Source organism: Lissotriton vulgaris, chromosome 4_1, assembly GCF_964263255.1.
Source record: "Lissotriton vulgaris chromosome 4_1, aLisVul1.2, whole genome shotgun sequence".
In the NCBI taxonomy this organism is placed as follows: Eukaryota; Metazoa; Chordata; class Amphibia; order Caudata; family Salamandridae; genus Lissotriton; species Lissotriton vulgaris.
Genome location: NC_141691.1, coordinates 280,456,245 through 280,474,396, shown reverse-complemented (window position 1 = coordinate 280,474,396; position 18,152 = coordinate 280,456,245). Strand labels below are relative to the sequence as shown.

The 18,152-nt window shown below is 39.1% G+C and overlaps 1 protein-coding gene across 1 annotated transcript in view; it reads left to right on the top strand.

The window, feature by feature from the left end:
* LOC147718655 (indolethylamine N-methyltransferase-like) overlaps nucleotides 1-17,946 on the top strand; it is a 441,276-nt gene extending 423,330 nt beyond the window's left edge. The window contains exon 3 of the mRNA XM_086966756.1: nucleotides 17,178-17,946. Coding sequence (XP_086822882.1) covers nucleotides 17,178-17,616 — 439 coding nt within the window. The 3' untranslated portion in view covers nucleotides 17,617-17,946. The remainder of the gene's footprint in view (nucleotides 1-17,177) is intronic.
* Nucleotides 17,947-18,152: the final 206 nt, after the last annotated feature.

The window sequence follows — 18,152 nt, the reverse complement described above, 5'->3', positions numbered from 1 at the left end:
TGTACCTTGGCAGGGTCCCTCATTTCCGGGTCCTGAGTAAATACCACAAGAAGCCTACAGTTGCCTATAGTAAGTTTCGCTCATCTGGGGCTGCCTTCCCTACTTCTCCTGGGCTACTGGCTTCTGTTCCTTTCTCCAACATAAAAAAGGTTAATCACCTGCCTGATGTTTTGCAGTTGCTTGTATCTTCTTTCTTCTACTTTACCATTTCTGTTGATTTCTCTTGATTTCTTTCCGAAAAAATGTATGAAATGAAATTAAGTGAAAAATACATTTGCATAGCGCATGGCTTCCCGGAGGCTTCCCTGCACTGGTAGCAGCAGATACATGGAGTTCAGCCAGCTAAGGGAATAACCAGGTATTTAACAGTTTGAGGAAGGCCAAGTGGTTGGTTCCATTCCATAGGTGAGGTGGGAGGGAGTTACAAAGTTTGGCTGCATTAAAGGAGAATAGCTGTCCCCGCTTCTGGCTTTCTTGATCCTGGGGACAGTGACAAAGTTCATAACCTCTGAGCGAAGACGTCCGGTATCCCGAAAGGGCTGAATGATAGTGTGAAGATTGACGGGACCCTTTCCAGCTAATGACTTGTGGTCGATGCACAGAGCTTTGAAATTAAGTCTCTCCTGGATGGGGAGCCGGTGGAGGGATTTCAAAGCAGGTTTAGCTGAGTGATGTGTAGGAGTACCCAGGAGAAGTCTTGTTGCCAATTTTGTATAATCTGGAGTTTGTAAAGGGTTGCAGTAGGAGCACCCAAAAAAAGGGCATTCCCAAATTCCAGCCGAGACAGAATATTGGCCTGGACCATGATTTTTCTTGCCTGGAATGGAAGAAGGGGGAGGACTTTTCAAATCATTTTCAAGATGCCATAGCATGTGCCCACCATATTCCGAGCTTGAGTCTTAAAGGTGAGGTCTTGGTCCACCCAGACACACAGGATTTTTAACTGAGTCTTTGGGGTAGGGGCAGGACACAGAGTGGTTGGCCATATTGTGTTTGGATCAAGGGGGGCGGTATTCCCCAAGATCATTATCTTGCTTTTTTCCCTGTTCAGTTTCAGGAAGAAATCATTCATCCCGTTGGCAATTTCTTATTAGCAAGGGCAAAGACTAGGGGGTGAACTTTCAGCTTGATTAAGCCCTATCACAAGTTGCGTGTCATCTGCATAGGTAACTACGTGTACTCCAAAAGGTAATACCACCTCTGCTAAGGAGCACATGTAAATGTTGAATAATGGGGGCTCAAGAATAACCCCTGTCGGACTCTGCAACAAAGGGGCATCTGTATAGCGGTCACCTCATTGCCAAAGACCTGAAAGGATCTGTTACTCAGAAAGGACTGTAGCCATGATGGAGCAGTTCCAGTAACTCCCAGTTTTCTGAGTCTATGGACCAGGATATGATGGTTTACTGTATCGAAGGCAGCGCTGAGGTCCAGAAGAATGACCACAGCGGTGCCTCCGGAGTCCAAAATTTTTCTTGACTCTTCCTTGACTGATAGAAAAGCCGTTTGGGTTCCCTGATGAGGTTGAAAACCGGTCTGGGACAGGTGGAGGAATTTGTGTGTCTCTAAGAAAGTGGACAATACAGAATTGATGTGTTTTTCAGCGATTTTGCTGATCCCTGGGAGAAGTGATATGGGGCGGTAGTTTTCCAGAATCGAAGGATCAAGGCTGTTTTTTTAAAAGTGCCTTTACCATAGCTTCCTTCCATAGGGGAGGGACTACCCCAGAGGACAATGAGGCGTTAATCAACTCTAAGATGACAGGGGAAATAACTCCTGCTGCCTGCCTCAATATCTTTAGGGGTATTGGATCCTTAGGTTGACCCACTTTTTACCTGAGACAGGAAGCTTTCCAGTACTGGCCTGTCCATCACCGGGATAGTTTCCAGGAGAAGTTGGTTACTATGAATATTAAAGTAGGGTGTGCAGCCTTTAATGGGGGGAAATGAGGTGAAAATAGTTTCAATTTTATTGAAGAAGAACTCAGCTAAATCGTTACAGATTGTGCCTGAGGTATCAGGGATAGCTGGAGGAGAGGGAACTCTGGAGAATGTTTTGGCAATACTAAAGATCTCACGGGCGGAATTAGCTGCTGTTAAAATGTTATCTTCGTAGTAGACTACCTGGGGGAGTTTGATTTCAGCTTTATATAATTTGATTGTCTCTCTATATTTCAGTTTCCTGTTGCTAGAGAAGTCTTTCCTCCAGTCCCACTCAAGCTTCTTACAAGTCTGTTTTAAGCCCCAAAGCTTTGTTGAGAACTATGCCTTTCTGTTACTTCCTGTTTTAGTTTCAGTCAGTTTTACAGGAAGCAGCAAATCTAGAGATTCTTGGATTCAGTTATTAAAATTTTCACTGGCAGTGACAGCATCCGTAGCTGACACTGGTCTAGTTTATTCTAGTACTGTTGTCCATTGTTCAATCAGCAATTTGGGCCAGGGACATGAACTTGTATAAATAGGTTTTGTATGAGACACTATGGGGGACAGGGACCAGGTATGTGGGGTGAGAAAACGATCTGACCACGGTACAGGGGTAGGTTTCTCTCCAATTAAGTCCTCCAAATTTGAGAAAATGGGGTCTAATAGATGCTCTTTTATGTGGGTAGGCTCGCTAACTTTTTGTTGGAACTGATAGGCCGCACAATCCTCTGTAATTTTGGTTGCAGCCGTCTGCAAAGGGTCATCAAAGTTGGAGGTTGAAGTTCCCCTGTAGCGTGAAATTGGCCGATGTACTAGCAAACTTAGTTGCCAGGTCGGGCAAATAGTTGTAAAACCCTACTGAGGGACCAGGGGGCTGGTAAATTAGGATACATGAGGAAGTGAGCACTGGAGAGAATCCAATGGAAAAGACAGCGTTCTCACAGTCTGGGACTGAGCTGCCTGTCATGCGACAGGTTAAATATATTTTATGGATAATAGCAATCCCGCCCCCTTTCCCTGTAGGCCGATCAAGCCTCTGTATGGAATAACCAGGGGGGAGTGCCTGGACAAGGTCAGAGCTGGGATTAAGCCATGTTTCCATCAGAAAAAAGACCTCTGGCCCTACTTCTTCCAGGATGATAGAGATTTCTGCTGTATGGGCAGTGACCTGCAATTTAGCAGGAACATTTTAGATTTTTTAGGTTTGGTGGAGTTAGTGTGTATGGCTGTGGATAGTTGAAAACAGCAGTGAAGACATCTGGTAGGATCACTATCAAGTGTAATAGAGTGTTTACATTTATTCATTATGCGGCCTGTTAGGCTAAGTAGCTCCTCTGCCTCATAACTCATCCATTGAGGAATGCAAGATACAGGGGTTGTGGCCCCTGGCCCCGGCCAGACGGGTGAAGATGGGCTTGACTTTGACTATAAACAAATAGTCATATAAAGACACACATATGTACATGTTTATACATGCATAAATATGTCACACCTAATAACAAGACATATTTAAATTAAATCTTGTAATTATTGTTTTTTAATTTACTATTATAAAAAATAAATATATATATGCATATTTACATTTGTGTGTGTGTGTATATATGTATTTTTTTTTATAAACATAAAATCACTAAACCACACGCACAAAACAATAAATTAATTACCAAATTAATAACATAAAAAACTATATATTGAAAAAAAGTTTTATTTAAAATATTGCAAAACCTTAAACAAAATAAGTACTTAAAACAGAAAATAAAACATACACCAATCCCATTCCGGTCTATGCAACAGTAGTGAAAGCATTGAACTTCTGAGGAGTAAAATGTACTATTCCAACTCCAGTCTGTGCAACAGGTAGAAAAGTGTTTGATTCCTGAGGGGGAATATTTACTAGCCCCACTCCAGTCTGTGCAACAGTAGAGAAACAACTTCACTTCAAACATATACAATATTTTTTAAATCCTACACTTAATATACAAATTATATATAAAATGAAAAAAGAATTAATTTTTTTTAACTAAGTTACTATTTTATTAAGCTCCCACACTGTAATCCCACAAACCTAGCAGCCCATACTTAAAACCTAACTAAAATAAAGAAGTATACAATAAAAACCATAATTTATAACCTAATAAATATTATTAATACATTATTAATTCATTGGTATTAAATAACTTCCCACCCTATGCTCCTACAAAGACAACAGCCACCACCTAAGCTGTAATGTAAAAAATAGCATTATTATATAACGTATAGAAATATTAAAAAATACAATTATTTATAATGAATCTTTAATTAATTGTTCGTTAAGTTTTACTTTATTTACTTCCCACGCTATACCCCTATGAACAACCTGCACCTAACGTATAACTTAAATAATATAACAATTACACAATTTCCATAATTGAGAATTAATTAAATGATAAATAATAAATTATTCATTAATTAATAATCAATTATTACTAAATAAACTTCCTGCTGTATATACCCCTATACACCCAACAACCCACACTTAAAATATAACTTGAAAAATATAATAATTTACCTCATTATTCATCAATTAAATAATTAAAACTTAATTAAAAATGTATTGTACCCAACTACCCATCCTGCACCCCTACACACCCTTACAACCTGCTATAATGCTCTAAATTACTGCTAACTTAAAATTACAAACTGTATTTTAAAATATAGTCAAAAATTATACAAACAATATTTAACACATAAAATGAATATATGAGCAAATACACATAGATAATTAAAAATAATAATTTTACAACCATATCATTGAAAACAATAATAACACCACAGATATTCTTGAAAACATTATTATTTAACTAAAACAATTGATATTCTTGTCAACGATATGTCTCCATTAAGATATACAGGTGTCACAATACGTAAAACTCAATGGGCCCGATTAACAAATGTAAAGCAAGACCAAAAGTCTCACTTTATAACTTTCGGTATTTACAAAGAATATTTACTATTCTAAATGCCCTTTGTAAATACCAAAAGTCATAAAGTTTAACTTTTGGTATTTACAAATGGCATTTTTGAGTAGTAAAAGGCCTTTGTCAATACTAACCATAATAAAGTTAGACTTTCATCTTACTCTACCTTTGTGAATCGGGCCTAGTATTTCTGAAGATTGATATTTCTAAACCAATATTTTGCCAAAATACCCTTCATTTTACTGGGGGCCTAGTACCCATTTGTAGCACAATTATCTCAGGGTATAGAGAAGAAGTAGTGCAATGCTTACAATCCTTAGACGATGTGGCTATTAACACAACTCTGAAACTCACAACAAATAGCAGACGTCTTGTCCAGACAGTGCATTTTTGTTTAAAAAAGGGATAAGTCCTTAATTACATGCACACTACTCAATGATACACATTAAATTGCTAATATATGTAGGATGAGAGGTGGAAATCCCCACAGTGACACATTCTAAAACACCTTGAACCACCAGAGAGGCAACAGATCAGGCCCTTCTAAATGTGCACTATATCCCCTACGCTGGAGGCTCCTCTAACAGTTTGCACAATAACACACCCTGAACTCTAAAACCTCAATATCTTCCAAATACGCAAAAAGCAATATAATGGGATGCAATTAGAAACTGTGAGGCCTTTTGGGTTGAACAGGCTGACCCCATTACAATAAAAGTAGAACTGACAAAGGTACTACTACTGAAATGTAACAGTATTATCTCAGAAGGTACCACCATCCAATAATGCTCACTTTGTTTTATTGTTAATAAAGACATTGTTTAATCCGTTGGACGCTCATGACGAGCTCAGCTTGTCATGAGGCACAGTGGAGCTGTGCTCATGATGAGCTGAGCTCGTCATAACGGCTGTGGAACGCCCACACTTGGCTAATTCCCCTCCTGTGCGGGGCGTTCCATTGAGTGGGTGGAAACATGATGAGCTCAGCTCGTCACGAGCACTGCGGGGCCGCACACGGCTCCCAATCCCCCACACCGCGGGGGATTTAGCACCCTGGGGAAGAGGGTTAATAAGTTCAAATCATGAAATATTGTACAATGTGAGTCTTTTCTCCACTTATAAACTGCTAGCAAACCGGTCCCAAAAACTAAAAGCAAAGGCTCTGCAGCCTAGAACCCTAAGGCTGAAAATCTACCCTCCGAAGATAATCAGAAATCCTAGAAGCTTCTCTGGGAATTACAAATTGAACCCAGTGGAAAACTTAGTATGATAAATTCAATTTAAAGAGGGGGCTTCTCGAATTCGGTTCTGACAGACTTGCGATCAGCGGTTCCACATGACCAAGTACAATGCTTCCAAACACCATTCAAAAGGACTCTTATTGACTTCTATGGGAGCCTGTGTTACGATCACCAACACAGGCTCCTATGGGGAAAAGGGTTTTTTGCAGAAAACCTTGAACACTGTTGCGATGCCCGTAGAGCTGGCCGAATCAGCTCCGACCGACTCGGATTCTCTGATTGCCAGTCGGGACCGTTTCGGAATGACCGAATGGTTCCCCTTCCGAATGTGTGCATCGTTGTAGTGTAGTTCCTATATTCCCAATAGGCTCTGCGCATTGGAATAATATATCCTATAGATTTGACGTAGTATTAGGTCGACTAGGTCGATATAGAATATATTAGACTTAATTGTGTGTGTCAACTATCTCAGAGGTCACTAGAAACTGTCTCGAATACACAAGAAGGAATTAGTTTCTGACAACCGCAGAAACAACTTTGTTTCCACAAGAATAAAACAGATCTTCAGAGTTGTGGAAACAATAGAGAGATATTTTACTCAGTCAATCGTGCATGCTTCGTTTCATCAGTGGTGCAGAGAAATAGAGAGACTGGCGTTTTCAATAAAAGGGTTTTATTGAACAGTCTTCTTTCTCAAGCAAGTAAAGTGAACTGCTACAATTGTAATACTGGTAGCACAATATAATGCATACAGTAAGAAGAGTATTATAAAATAATACTGTAAAAGCATTGTATGGTTTCTAGACCATAGATAAATACATACATAAATAACAATGGCTAAAAAGTACTCAACTGGTACTTCTAAAATACGCCTACTTCAATGTACCTAACCTAAGTCCAGTACGAGTGAAGAAGTAAGTGAGGTGTAGCATAGGTTTAGTTTTCTTTGCCAAAAAGCTAACTAAGATTTCCCTGAGTGTCTAGCCAGCTTCGTACCTTGGGTTTAGAATGAAGGAGGTCTGGTATCTCTGTCTCGGACTCGATTTCCCAACACCCCGTGAGGGGAGCTTGGAAACACTGTGTTTTCAGCAAGAGAAAGGACAGCTTCTCAATCAGTCCGTCAGCTGGAGAATCGGCTTCCTTCGGCACTTGCTGTAGCAAACTGCGTCGGGCAAGTAGATAGTCGAGCTGCTCCGAACCACTGTGCATTTGCTATGGCAAGTGTAGCCATATTTTTACCTTGAAGGTGCCTAATTTGACATAAAGTCGGACAAAATAACGTCATCAAAAAACCCCAAGGGAACGGTAGTTCTTTGAAAACGCCAAGATTTCTAGGACAAATAAATATTCAAGCAAGGGGATGTCCTTGACTGCTAAAGCCGAGTTTTCCAAGAAATCGTTGTTGCTTTTTGGAACTGGTGGAAGTAGCCATGTCTGTATTTGGGCTGGATGGGTTATGTCTAAATATGGGTATGATTTCTATGTCTTTACAAGGGCAATGTGAATTATATCTATATAAGGGCATGAATCAGTAAATTATGCTTGGATCCTAAAATGCTACACAACATCGTATTACTTCTTTCGGAATTATTTCCGACCTAGTCAGACGGATGGGTTCCGGCACATTCTAGGAGATCCAACTGTGGGTTGGAGGCTGTCTACCCGACATTCTATTAAGGCCCCTAATTGGTAAAATGTTGGTGATACGACTTCCCTTCTGTTGTCACCGCTGAGGTGGGTAGGCTTATTTTTGTTGACACCCCAGGGGACTGTGTGGTGCCCTTTTGCCCTGAGGGCCTTGTCTGTTGGTGCAAGCCCTAAAACAAAAAAACACACTCTTTTTTCTATTTTTATAATTTAATGTGCTTTTGGTTGTTTTTTTTTACTGAAGTTTCCAGCCCCTGCATTGGATGCCAGTCTTCTTTTTTGTTGGATCATATGTAGAACACAAAACCACACAGCAAAACCAACTAGATGCACACGTTGCCTGACATACTCGTTTGGCCACTGGTAGTGTGCACCTGCACCTCTGTTTACTTTATTTTTTTATTTTAAGAGTTACTTCAATGTAAATTGTTTAATTTGTATTTTTTAATCATTTTTTGATTCGTTTTTTAAGCTATGTACCTGTTTAATTTTTTTTATATTTAGGGCCTGATTATGATGGCAGTCCGGCAAGCGTATGACCACCATTGTTTTTTTTGTAGGTGACTGTCTGACAATGGGTCAGTGGTCCCACCAACCCATTATGATAGGACCGCCATGCTTGTGGTTCTAAAATGCCCTTTTCAACTTTGGCTTGTGCTGGGGCTGCAGCACAAGCTGGTTTGAAAAAGGTACTTTGTGCACATGCATGCACTGTGTGTCTGGTACCATGTGGTGCCTGGCACATGGATGTGTGTGGGGTACCTGAGGTACCCCCTGGACTACTGTAGAGTGGCCCACGAGGGACTGGGACCCTGCTTGGGGCCCCTAAAGTCATTTTCCAACAGCCTGTACATGACGGTCAGACCAATATGAGAAGGCTGTCGAACGGGACATCTTAATCCCTATGGCGGTGTCTGCACAGTCACCGTCCTCATTGTAGGGATAAGCGTCCAAACGCCACCTCGACTGGATCCTTGATACTGTCAGAGGCGGCAAATCTTTTACCCCGACAGCCAAGCTCCGAACTGCCTGAATCATAATGTTGCAGTCCGACCAATGGGATGGATGGCAGTGGGACTGCCACTGACAGCCTGTTGGTGACGGTCCCACCACCACCATAATCAGGCCCTTAGTGTTTAATAACATAATTTATTTGTATTAATATTGTTTTACTATTTACATTTAAATAATGTGTTAAAATATTTTCTTTGAATTTTACCAATTATTTTATAGTGTAAATTACAATTGATCATATATCTTTGTATTATAAGTACATTTTTAATAAGTTATGTTTAATATTATTCTATGGTATAAGCTTTACAGATATATATTATGTGTAATAAATCAAATTCACTTTATGTACACTTTTTTATGATAGTGTGGTGTTCTACATTTTCTCTGTTGAAATTTCTGACTCTATATACCTGGGGCATATTTATGAGGATGTGGCCCAGTGCAGAAAGTCACCTTGCAGCATTGCTTCACAGAGAAAGGGCAGAAATGCACAGTATTTTAAAGACTACAGTGCATTTCTGTCCCTGTCCCTGTGCAGAAGCAGTTTTGGCTGCCTAGCGCCCATGCGAGCACCCTTGCTCCATGATGCCTGTTTTGCATGCAGGATTGTTTTGTGTAGGAACAAGAACCTTTCTACACAGAAACAATCCTAAGAAGCAATAATCCTCTTTGTTCGGAAACAGGAAGTAACAAGGAGAAATAGATATATCTCCCCGTTATGCCTCCCCTGGGAAGGTGTATGTTTTTGGTACATTCACAGGTTTACCAGTTCTGGTAAATTTCAGAATGTGTCAAAAGCCATGGAAGTCAGTGGGAACACCCAAACAAAGCCCATGGAATACCTTCCCAGGGCAGAGTAATGCAACCAACAATTTGTACTGTGTTGCATTACTCCAGATTACTGAAGCCACTCAGGTGGCCTTGAGTGCCTTCAGAAGTGGCATTTTTGGGTTGCTTTGTGCTTACACCACTTTGCGATGTGCAAGTGTGACGCAACTGGGGTCATAAATATGTCCCAAAGTATATATTCAATAATTGTGAGCTCAATATTTATTTGATAATAATTACATAACCTAGCATTTTGTCTGCGATATTTCATTAGATAACATTTTGTATCATGACTGTCCAATTAATTAAATGTTATGATTTAAAAATGTTTTTCATTTTTCTTATTATTCATTAGGGACAATATTTGTACTCTGTTGCTTCTGACAGTTTGGAACGCAATATATTGCCCATCTTACTTATAACAGAAGATTCAGACCAGCCTCAGAACAGTAGGTCACATGACAGCTGAAAGTCAGCTAGTACTACAATAATTCATTGGTTAACACACTTGTAGTACAAACCACGCCATATCAGAAAAAGTCAGAAAATAATAACATAATTGGTCAAAAATAGCTGTATGTACAATATATTAAAAGACTGTGACACTTCAAGAGCATAATGGTAAAGAAACACAGAGCTGCTTCCTTAGTAAAAGTCTTTGAAATTTATCTGGATAAAGTAAAGAATGATAAATTGGTGTGAGCCGTTAACCCAAAATAAAGAAACCCATTGCCTCATATGTTGCATTTATATTAAACATATCATGGCCAACTTTATACAGAACACAAAGACACATTTTTTCTATTGTCTACCACCATTTCATCTTTTTCCTGAGGCAAAGCATGCCCAAAAGCCCCCTCTGCAAATCAAAATGCCCCCTCCCAGTCCTCTTTCCCCAGTCCCTTTTCTGTATTTGGGCCAATAAACCCACCGAATTTCCCGTTTAATGCTCCCTCCTTCCCTTAATACGACATTCTAGTCTTACTTCACACCATTCCCTAGAGCACTTCTTTTTAAGATAATTTAAAAATTTGATATGCACATATTGTCTCGCTGTTTTGCATTTATTACTGTTGTTGATATTATTACTATATTTATTGCCATCATCTTCAATTTCAGTATTTTTAATGATTTGTTAAACATATTTTGTCACCATATTTTGCATATGAAATTATATTGTTCCTTAGCGAAGTATTTATCTTTCTTCACAGTCTCAACATTTCTCCCAAAAGTACTCTTTTTCAATATGTTGCTTTTTTCAACTTAGAAAAACCGTTGTTACAGTTGTTCTTGTTTAATTTTTCAAGGTAGATGTTTCTGTGCTATGAATTCGACATAACATCCTGATAAAAAGTAAAAATATTGTCAAGTGGGTTTAGCCTGTATTGCTAGAAAAGGTACAACTTTTTGATTTTTAGCGAGCTCAGGCGTGCTCATGAGAATCTGTAACTGTCCCAAATATCGGGGACTGCTGAGATGCATAGAGATCAACCCATTTGGGAATCTTTAGGTATTCCTTTTCTGCATGCACAATCTGAAAGCAAATGTACATTTGCAGTTTGTAAATGTTTTGTTTTTCTTAAGTAAAAAAACTTTCCATGGAGAAACCTCTTCCCAACATCCCTGATAAGTTTACACAGTGCAAAACGGCTATGGGTGAGAATCTTTGGAAATCCTGTCTTGTTAGAACATATCAAAAAAGATTATCTTTCAAAATATTTGTGAATGGCTGTAAATACTGGGATCAAGGTCGGCAGGGCAGGTCAACATTCAATCCCGTATTTCCAATGCCAAAGAACCAATGGCATTGCTCCTCACCCTTAAAGGGAGAGTGTCTGAAATAAAGAAAACATGTAAAGGGTAATGGGAGTTCACACGCAGAAGTCATATGATGCCTGCTTCCTCCCTTATCTGCAAGTGACATTCCCATGTTACAACCTGTTCATCTTGTACATCTCCCACATTGCAACTAGAATCTGACTGTTTTTAAGAGTTGATAACCTTTCAGAGGTTGAACATAAATGATATGTTCCTTGCAATTTTCAAGTGCGTCAGAGTCCATTTTTCTTTTTTTTTAGGGAGAGCAATGTGAACATTTGCAACGAACAGTGGTGTCCCTTTCTTACATTGTAATTTTGTTTTTTTGGTCTTGCAAAACCTGCATTAGGAATCAGGCTTTGCAAGAGAAAATATATTTCATGCATTAGAGGCTCAATTTGCATCTCTTTTCAGGCTTGAAAGCTACCTGCACAGTTTGAAACCAACAGATGGCTGCATTAGTAGCTGCATTAGTAGGTATCAACTTCTTTAGCCGAGCAACAAACACTGAAATGTGCCGAAAACGTTTTTGCCATCAGACTAATCAAATGTTTATGGGAGCAAGTTCCTGGTATGAGGCAGACTGCAACCATACTGATTCTGTAAAACAGTGATATAATTTTGTTGTCTGAAATTGTGCACCTACACTACATATGGACACTTAAATGCCTACTTGCAACAGAGTGCTACATTGCAACATAACATTCTTCTCCATGAATTTACCCCCGATTTAGTATTTTCTTTTTTTAGAAATGAAGCATGCAGAACAATTACTGCATATTTTAAAAAAAATAATAATCTCCACATTTACTACTGGAATTTTCCTAGTGGTAAGGGGCACGGATTGCGCCTAATATATTTTGGTTTTACCTTATCACTGATACAGTAAAATTGTTTCGCACAAGCTCCATTTATATTAGCTGCAAACAAATACATTTAAAAAAACCAATATGTCTAATTTGTAATTCCTTTCATCAAAGTTGATTAACCAGTTTTTACATTTAGCCATGTGTTAAAACATATTTGTCATGCAATGATCTTTCATGCTCCCTGTACCCAATAGATTTTCACTGGGATAACGTTTCAAAATACTCTCACTATGGAGTCAGAGAAAGAAAAAGTAAATAACAACTCATTAAAAAGACAGTGGGGCATATGTACAGGCCCCTATTGCCACCACAATGTCACCTATGTTGACGTTGTGATGGCGAGTGGGACTGCACCTTATGTACAAGGCAGTGTTAAACCACCTAACGTGCCTTAACGCTGCCTTGTACATAAGAACCCCTTTCACGCCATGGTTAGCGTGAAAAGAGTAGGCAGTGTGTGTTGCGGTGGGCGTTTCACAGCAACACTCATTCATTTTGACGCTGCCCCCCATGTACAAGGGTGGCGTACTTAGAAGGCAGGGCCAACATTAAGACCAGGTAAAAACTGGTCTTAAGAAGGCGAAACAAAGAGAAATGCATTATTTCTCCTCGTTTTTGCTTTTTCCATGGGTACTGCCTTGTACAGAACACATGGAAAAAGCAAAATGCCATTGTTTGTTTATGTTCAGGAAGGTGTCCTTCTCTGTAAATAAATAAACTTTTTTAATGCCATTTTGTCACTTTCATGTGTGCTGCATGAAGCAGCACGCATGAAAGTGACAGAATGGCATTTCTAGGATTGTTCATGTGCAGGAATGGACACCTTCCTACACATGAACAATCTTCCACTGCACGCAGACACCCTTGCACTCTGGTGCGAGCACCATGGCACTCTGGTGTTAGCACCCTTGCACTCTGGTGCAAGGGTGCTTGCGTTGGCGCTAAGTTGCTAAGTGCCATCGCAGGGGGAAACGCAGGGCTGCACCACATTCTTGTAAATATGGTGCAGCCTGGGGTTTCAGAAGTGGATGAGAGAGGTGCTAAGCCAGGAAGGCTAACGCCTCTCTCCTCCACTTCCTTGTACATATCCCTCCGTGTCTGATTTTTGAAAAGTGTTTTTAAATGCACAACAAACCGTACACGATGAAAACAAAATTCATGGGTCTGCTTATTGCACCTTCTCCTTCTGAACCCATTTAAATCTATGCTAGTGGTTCTGCAAAAGCTACTGCACACTTCTTTCCAGCTACACTGGCAGCAAAGGTGTGGTATCATTTTTATTGAGAGGAATATGGAAAACCAGGGTGGTAGACCTTTTGTTGATCCCTGAGGATTCCAGAACTTTCCCTCACTGAAATATGTGAAAACTGCATGATTTTAGCCAATGGGTCACTTTTCTAAGCATAAACTTGGCATCACCATAGTACATTTTGGACCTTTTACTTCCAATGGTAAAAGACCCAGCCACAAAAGTTGGATAGCGTTTTTGACTAACAGAAGAAAATGAATCCAGACTAGAAAACATTTGCATTGTAAATTTATTTTCTCTCCATCAATTTTTGGGCTTCTAAATATAAGCCAGAGTGCAGGAAAGAAAATTTAGAAAAATGCCCTCTGAAACATCTGATAATTTCGGTGCCCCAAAAATATTGCCTCTAAATTTTGCATTTATTTCGAACAGATGTGCTCTATATGAACTTGCAACTAAATTGGCTTGACTCACATAAACGTATATGTATTTTCGGAATCAGCCAACATGGGATAAGAATATAGGTACACACATTGCCACCTATTTTCTTTTTTTTTCAAACGTACTAATTTTTTGATTTCATAGATTGTTGTGATTTATATAAAGGATTTTATATAAATTATCCCTTATGGTATTTTTTCTACCTTTCTGAAATACATGGATTTTTGTTAATACGTTTCCACTTGAAGTTAATGTTAGGTAGAATCCACAAAAATAGGAAAAATTGTGTACCATGCAGAGAAATGCTAAAATGGAGGTAAAGAATATTTTTTACAACTCGGTTTTGAAAATTGAGAAGATGAAGTTGTTAGCAAAGTAAGGTTCTAATGCCATTTAAAAAAAACATATGCTATCTTGGACAACTCTTTTCTAAAAATATTTCTATAGTTTGCCTATTTCTCCCCTGCTTTCAAGAGATTCCACAAACCATGGGTATTTTTAGCATCAACTACATGTGGATAAAATGACAAATTTGGGCTGGATTCCTTTTTTCAAAAAAGTTATGAAATACTTAAGAGCAAATTGCTGCAAACAAAAATAAAGGACCCAGGACTTGGGGATGTGTGGGTGGGCCCTCAGTAGAGTTGGATTGTAGCTGAAAATAGTCCATGGCACCAAAATTAAAGTGACTCCTTCTAGCAAATCAGATAGCTATAAGATTGGGCTAAATTAGCAAATCAGGCAGCTTTGATCTACATTTCTAATCATTTATAATATATATTAATTAAACATGTTTTCTGTAGCTGGTATTTCTTAGAATATATCTTTAAAGAATTATACATTGATTCAAAATATTTAAATTAATTAATGGTTTAATATATTTCCACGTTTTCAGTGCTGCACTTTCTGTTTTGTTTATTTTTGGCTTATAATGTATTTAAAATGATTGTATGGTATTTTTTTAATATGAAAATATTTGTACTAAATATATTTATAATCTAGTATACCACCGCCTCTGGTCAAACGTTATTGGTAGTAACATAGTGTTAGCTTTACAGTAAGTCTACACTTTGTAGTAAACGTACACTCAGAAATAGTGAATTGTGAAAGGTAGTGAACAGAGCCTAAGTATATATTTACCTGGGAGTACCTATACAAAAGATTATTTACCTTTGTGATTAGGCCTCTCTGTCACCAGCCAAAGCTTTTTAGTAACTGATATTGGTGATATTTGGTACTACACCTCTTGATTACTCACTTACTAAGAGCTAAGCTGTTTACCGTAAACAATGGTGGTAACTAATCGAATAATCATCTGGTAATTTCAGTGATTATGGGAAAAAGCACCAGAATAATAATGAAATAGCATTCATGGTTGAATCTCACCCCCAGGATTAGCTAGGAGCTTTCAGATTTGGTTGTGATATTCTAGCTGCTAAACTTTTCTTATGTGTAAACACAGACCTTTAACTGAACATTGATGTTGATATGTCTCCCATGCCACCAAAATGTATGCTCCAAAAAAAGAAAAAATTACTTCTCGCCAAATCTACATTTAGAATGAAAAGATACTATGGCATAAATGTTTATTTCAAATGCATTTTTAGGGTTGGAAAGCTCTCTAGAGTGTGCTTGTTCTCCAGATAAGCATGACAGGTAAATGGGTTTGCAGAGGTTTCTATTTTGCACAACTTCAACCAATGCAGACTTACATAACATGACACATCTCACTGCTCTCATTCCCACCAAATTAATCAAGAAGACCATCAACCGCCAACTCACAGGACACTTGGAGAGAAACAACCTGCTCAGAGCTACTTCATCTGGTTTCTGCACCATGCACAGCACTGAGACCACCCTGATTGATGCAACAGATGACATGAGAACACTTCTCCATCGGGGTGAGATGGTGGCCCTGATACTACTCAACCTCTCCGCAACATTTAATATTGTATCCCACCACAAATTCCTCAAGAGACTCCATGACATTGGAATCCAGGGAGATACCCTCAAAATGGATTGCATCCTTCCTCATCGAACGCACCTAGTATGTCCGCCTCACAATCTTCTCCTCAGAACCAAATAGCACCATTTGCGGAGTCCCTCAAGATCTATCTCTCAGTCCAAACCTCTTCAACAAGTATGTGATGCCCCGAGCTGACATCTTCACAACCAAGGACCCCAACATCATATCCTACACTGACAACACCCAGCTCATCCTCTCCCTCTCAACAGACCCCTCCACCACTGTGTCCAGCTTCCACAACAGCATGACAATTCTCGACATTTGGATGTAGACCAAGTGCCTGAAGCATAACATGGATAAGACAGAAGTGCTGATCTTTGGGAACAACTCCTCCCCGTGCAATGACACCTGGTTATCTGCCAAACTCCTACATTGACAGTCCACGCCTTCAACCATGGCACCATCCTGGACATCAAATTCACCTTGAAAGGCCAGATAAACACAATCTCCTCCACTTGCTTTTCCACACTCTCAATGCTCTGAAAAAGCTTCTTATGGCTCCCCTTCAGCTTCAGGATAAATGTCACCCAAGCTGTAGTCACCAGCTGACTGGAGTACAAAAACAAGCAATATGCAGGAATCAACAAACAGCTCATGAGGAGACTACAGACAATACAGAACTCAGCTGCCAGACTTATCCTCAATCTTTCCCGGTGGAACCACATCACCCCACCTCAAGATCCTCCACGGACTCCCCATCCAGAAAAAACTCCAGTTCAAGATGCTGGCACACACCTACAGAGAACTCCGCGGCTAAGGACAAGAATACATCAACCACCGCCTGAACTTGCACCAACATTCCAGACACCTTTCTCCACCTACCTCGCTCAAACTCCCCACATCCACCGAACCCACAATGGAGGCTGTTACTTCTCCTACCTCACCTGAAACTTCTTCCTCTCTACCTCTGAATAGCACCCTACCTCACGGAGTTCAGGAAGGGACAAGAAAACATGGCATTTCAACTGAGTCCAACAAACCCAGCTCCTGCAAACCTTGAGGGAGAGTAGCCTGACTTTATACAAATATGAGTTGATTGATTGAAAGCACACTTTGAATTGTTTCAATTTCCTTGTACTTGCAATATTTGTGTCAAGTTGTTAAGTGAGTGCACAGCTTATTAAAACTCTAATATATTAATTGTTTCCTGTTTTTGTATTTTTAGTGAAAATTGGATCGAATGTCAAGAGACTTTGAGAAGAAAAATCAAATATACTGTGGAAAACGATGTCTGTAAAAGCAACCCATTAGCCCCACATATTTTTCAGCAAGCTGATTGTGTGGTCACAGAATACTGTTTGGAATTTATTTGCCTTGATAAGGAAACCTACTGCAACGCTCTGAAAAATATATCATCACTTCTGAAAATAGGAGGCCATCTTGTAATGACTGCAGCCTCTGGATGTACTTTTCATATGGTTGGATCATTCAAGTTCCCAGCATTCTGCTTGGAAGAAGGGTTCTTCCGAAAAGCCATCAGTGATGCTGGCTTTGCAATTAAATTGCTTGAGGTTAAACCTCGTATTGAGCAATCACTGTACTCTGTAATAGATGCTACAGGCGTTTATTTTCTTGTTGCATTCAAAGAAAGAGAGATTTGTTAGTCATACTTGAGGGGCAGAGTCCATAAAGAAGATTGTTAATCATTTAGTTCTCATCTGTTTATGATCCTGCATTCCAGAATATTGTTTATTGTCTAATCATACTTTCAAATTGTATTCTAAGATGCATGTCAATCATGACTGAGTCATTTGCAGCTTATTTCTGATTTGTGATTAAACAATATACTTCTTCTCTTACCATAAATGTCCACTGGCAGTGATAAAGAACATCCATAATAAATATTTCAGAGTATGAAAGGATTTCTGTAGTTGTAGGCTGATAACTTCCATATTATCAATATAATGTACTTGAACAGTCTAATCATGTATAATCATTCGGTGTATCTCTAAGATGTTTTACGTTCCATGCTAATAAAACAAATAGCAATGTTGAAGCTTAGCAGAGTTTTATTTATTTATTTATTTGAAGGTTTTATATAGCGCGAACAAGACCCTTAAGGGTGTTAGAGCGCTTTACATGTCATACATTAGAAGCAAGAGTAAACAAGGAAAAAGAAAAAAAAAATGCATAATAGAAT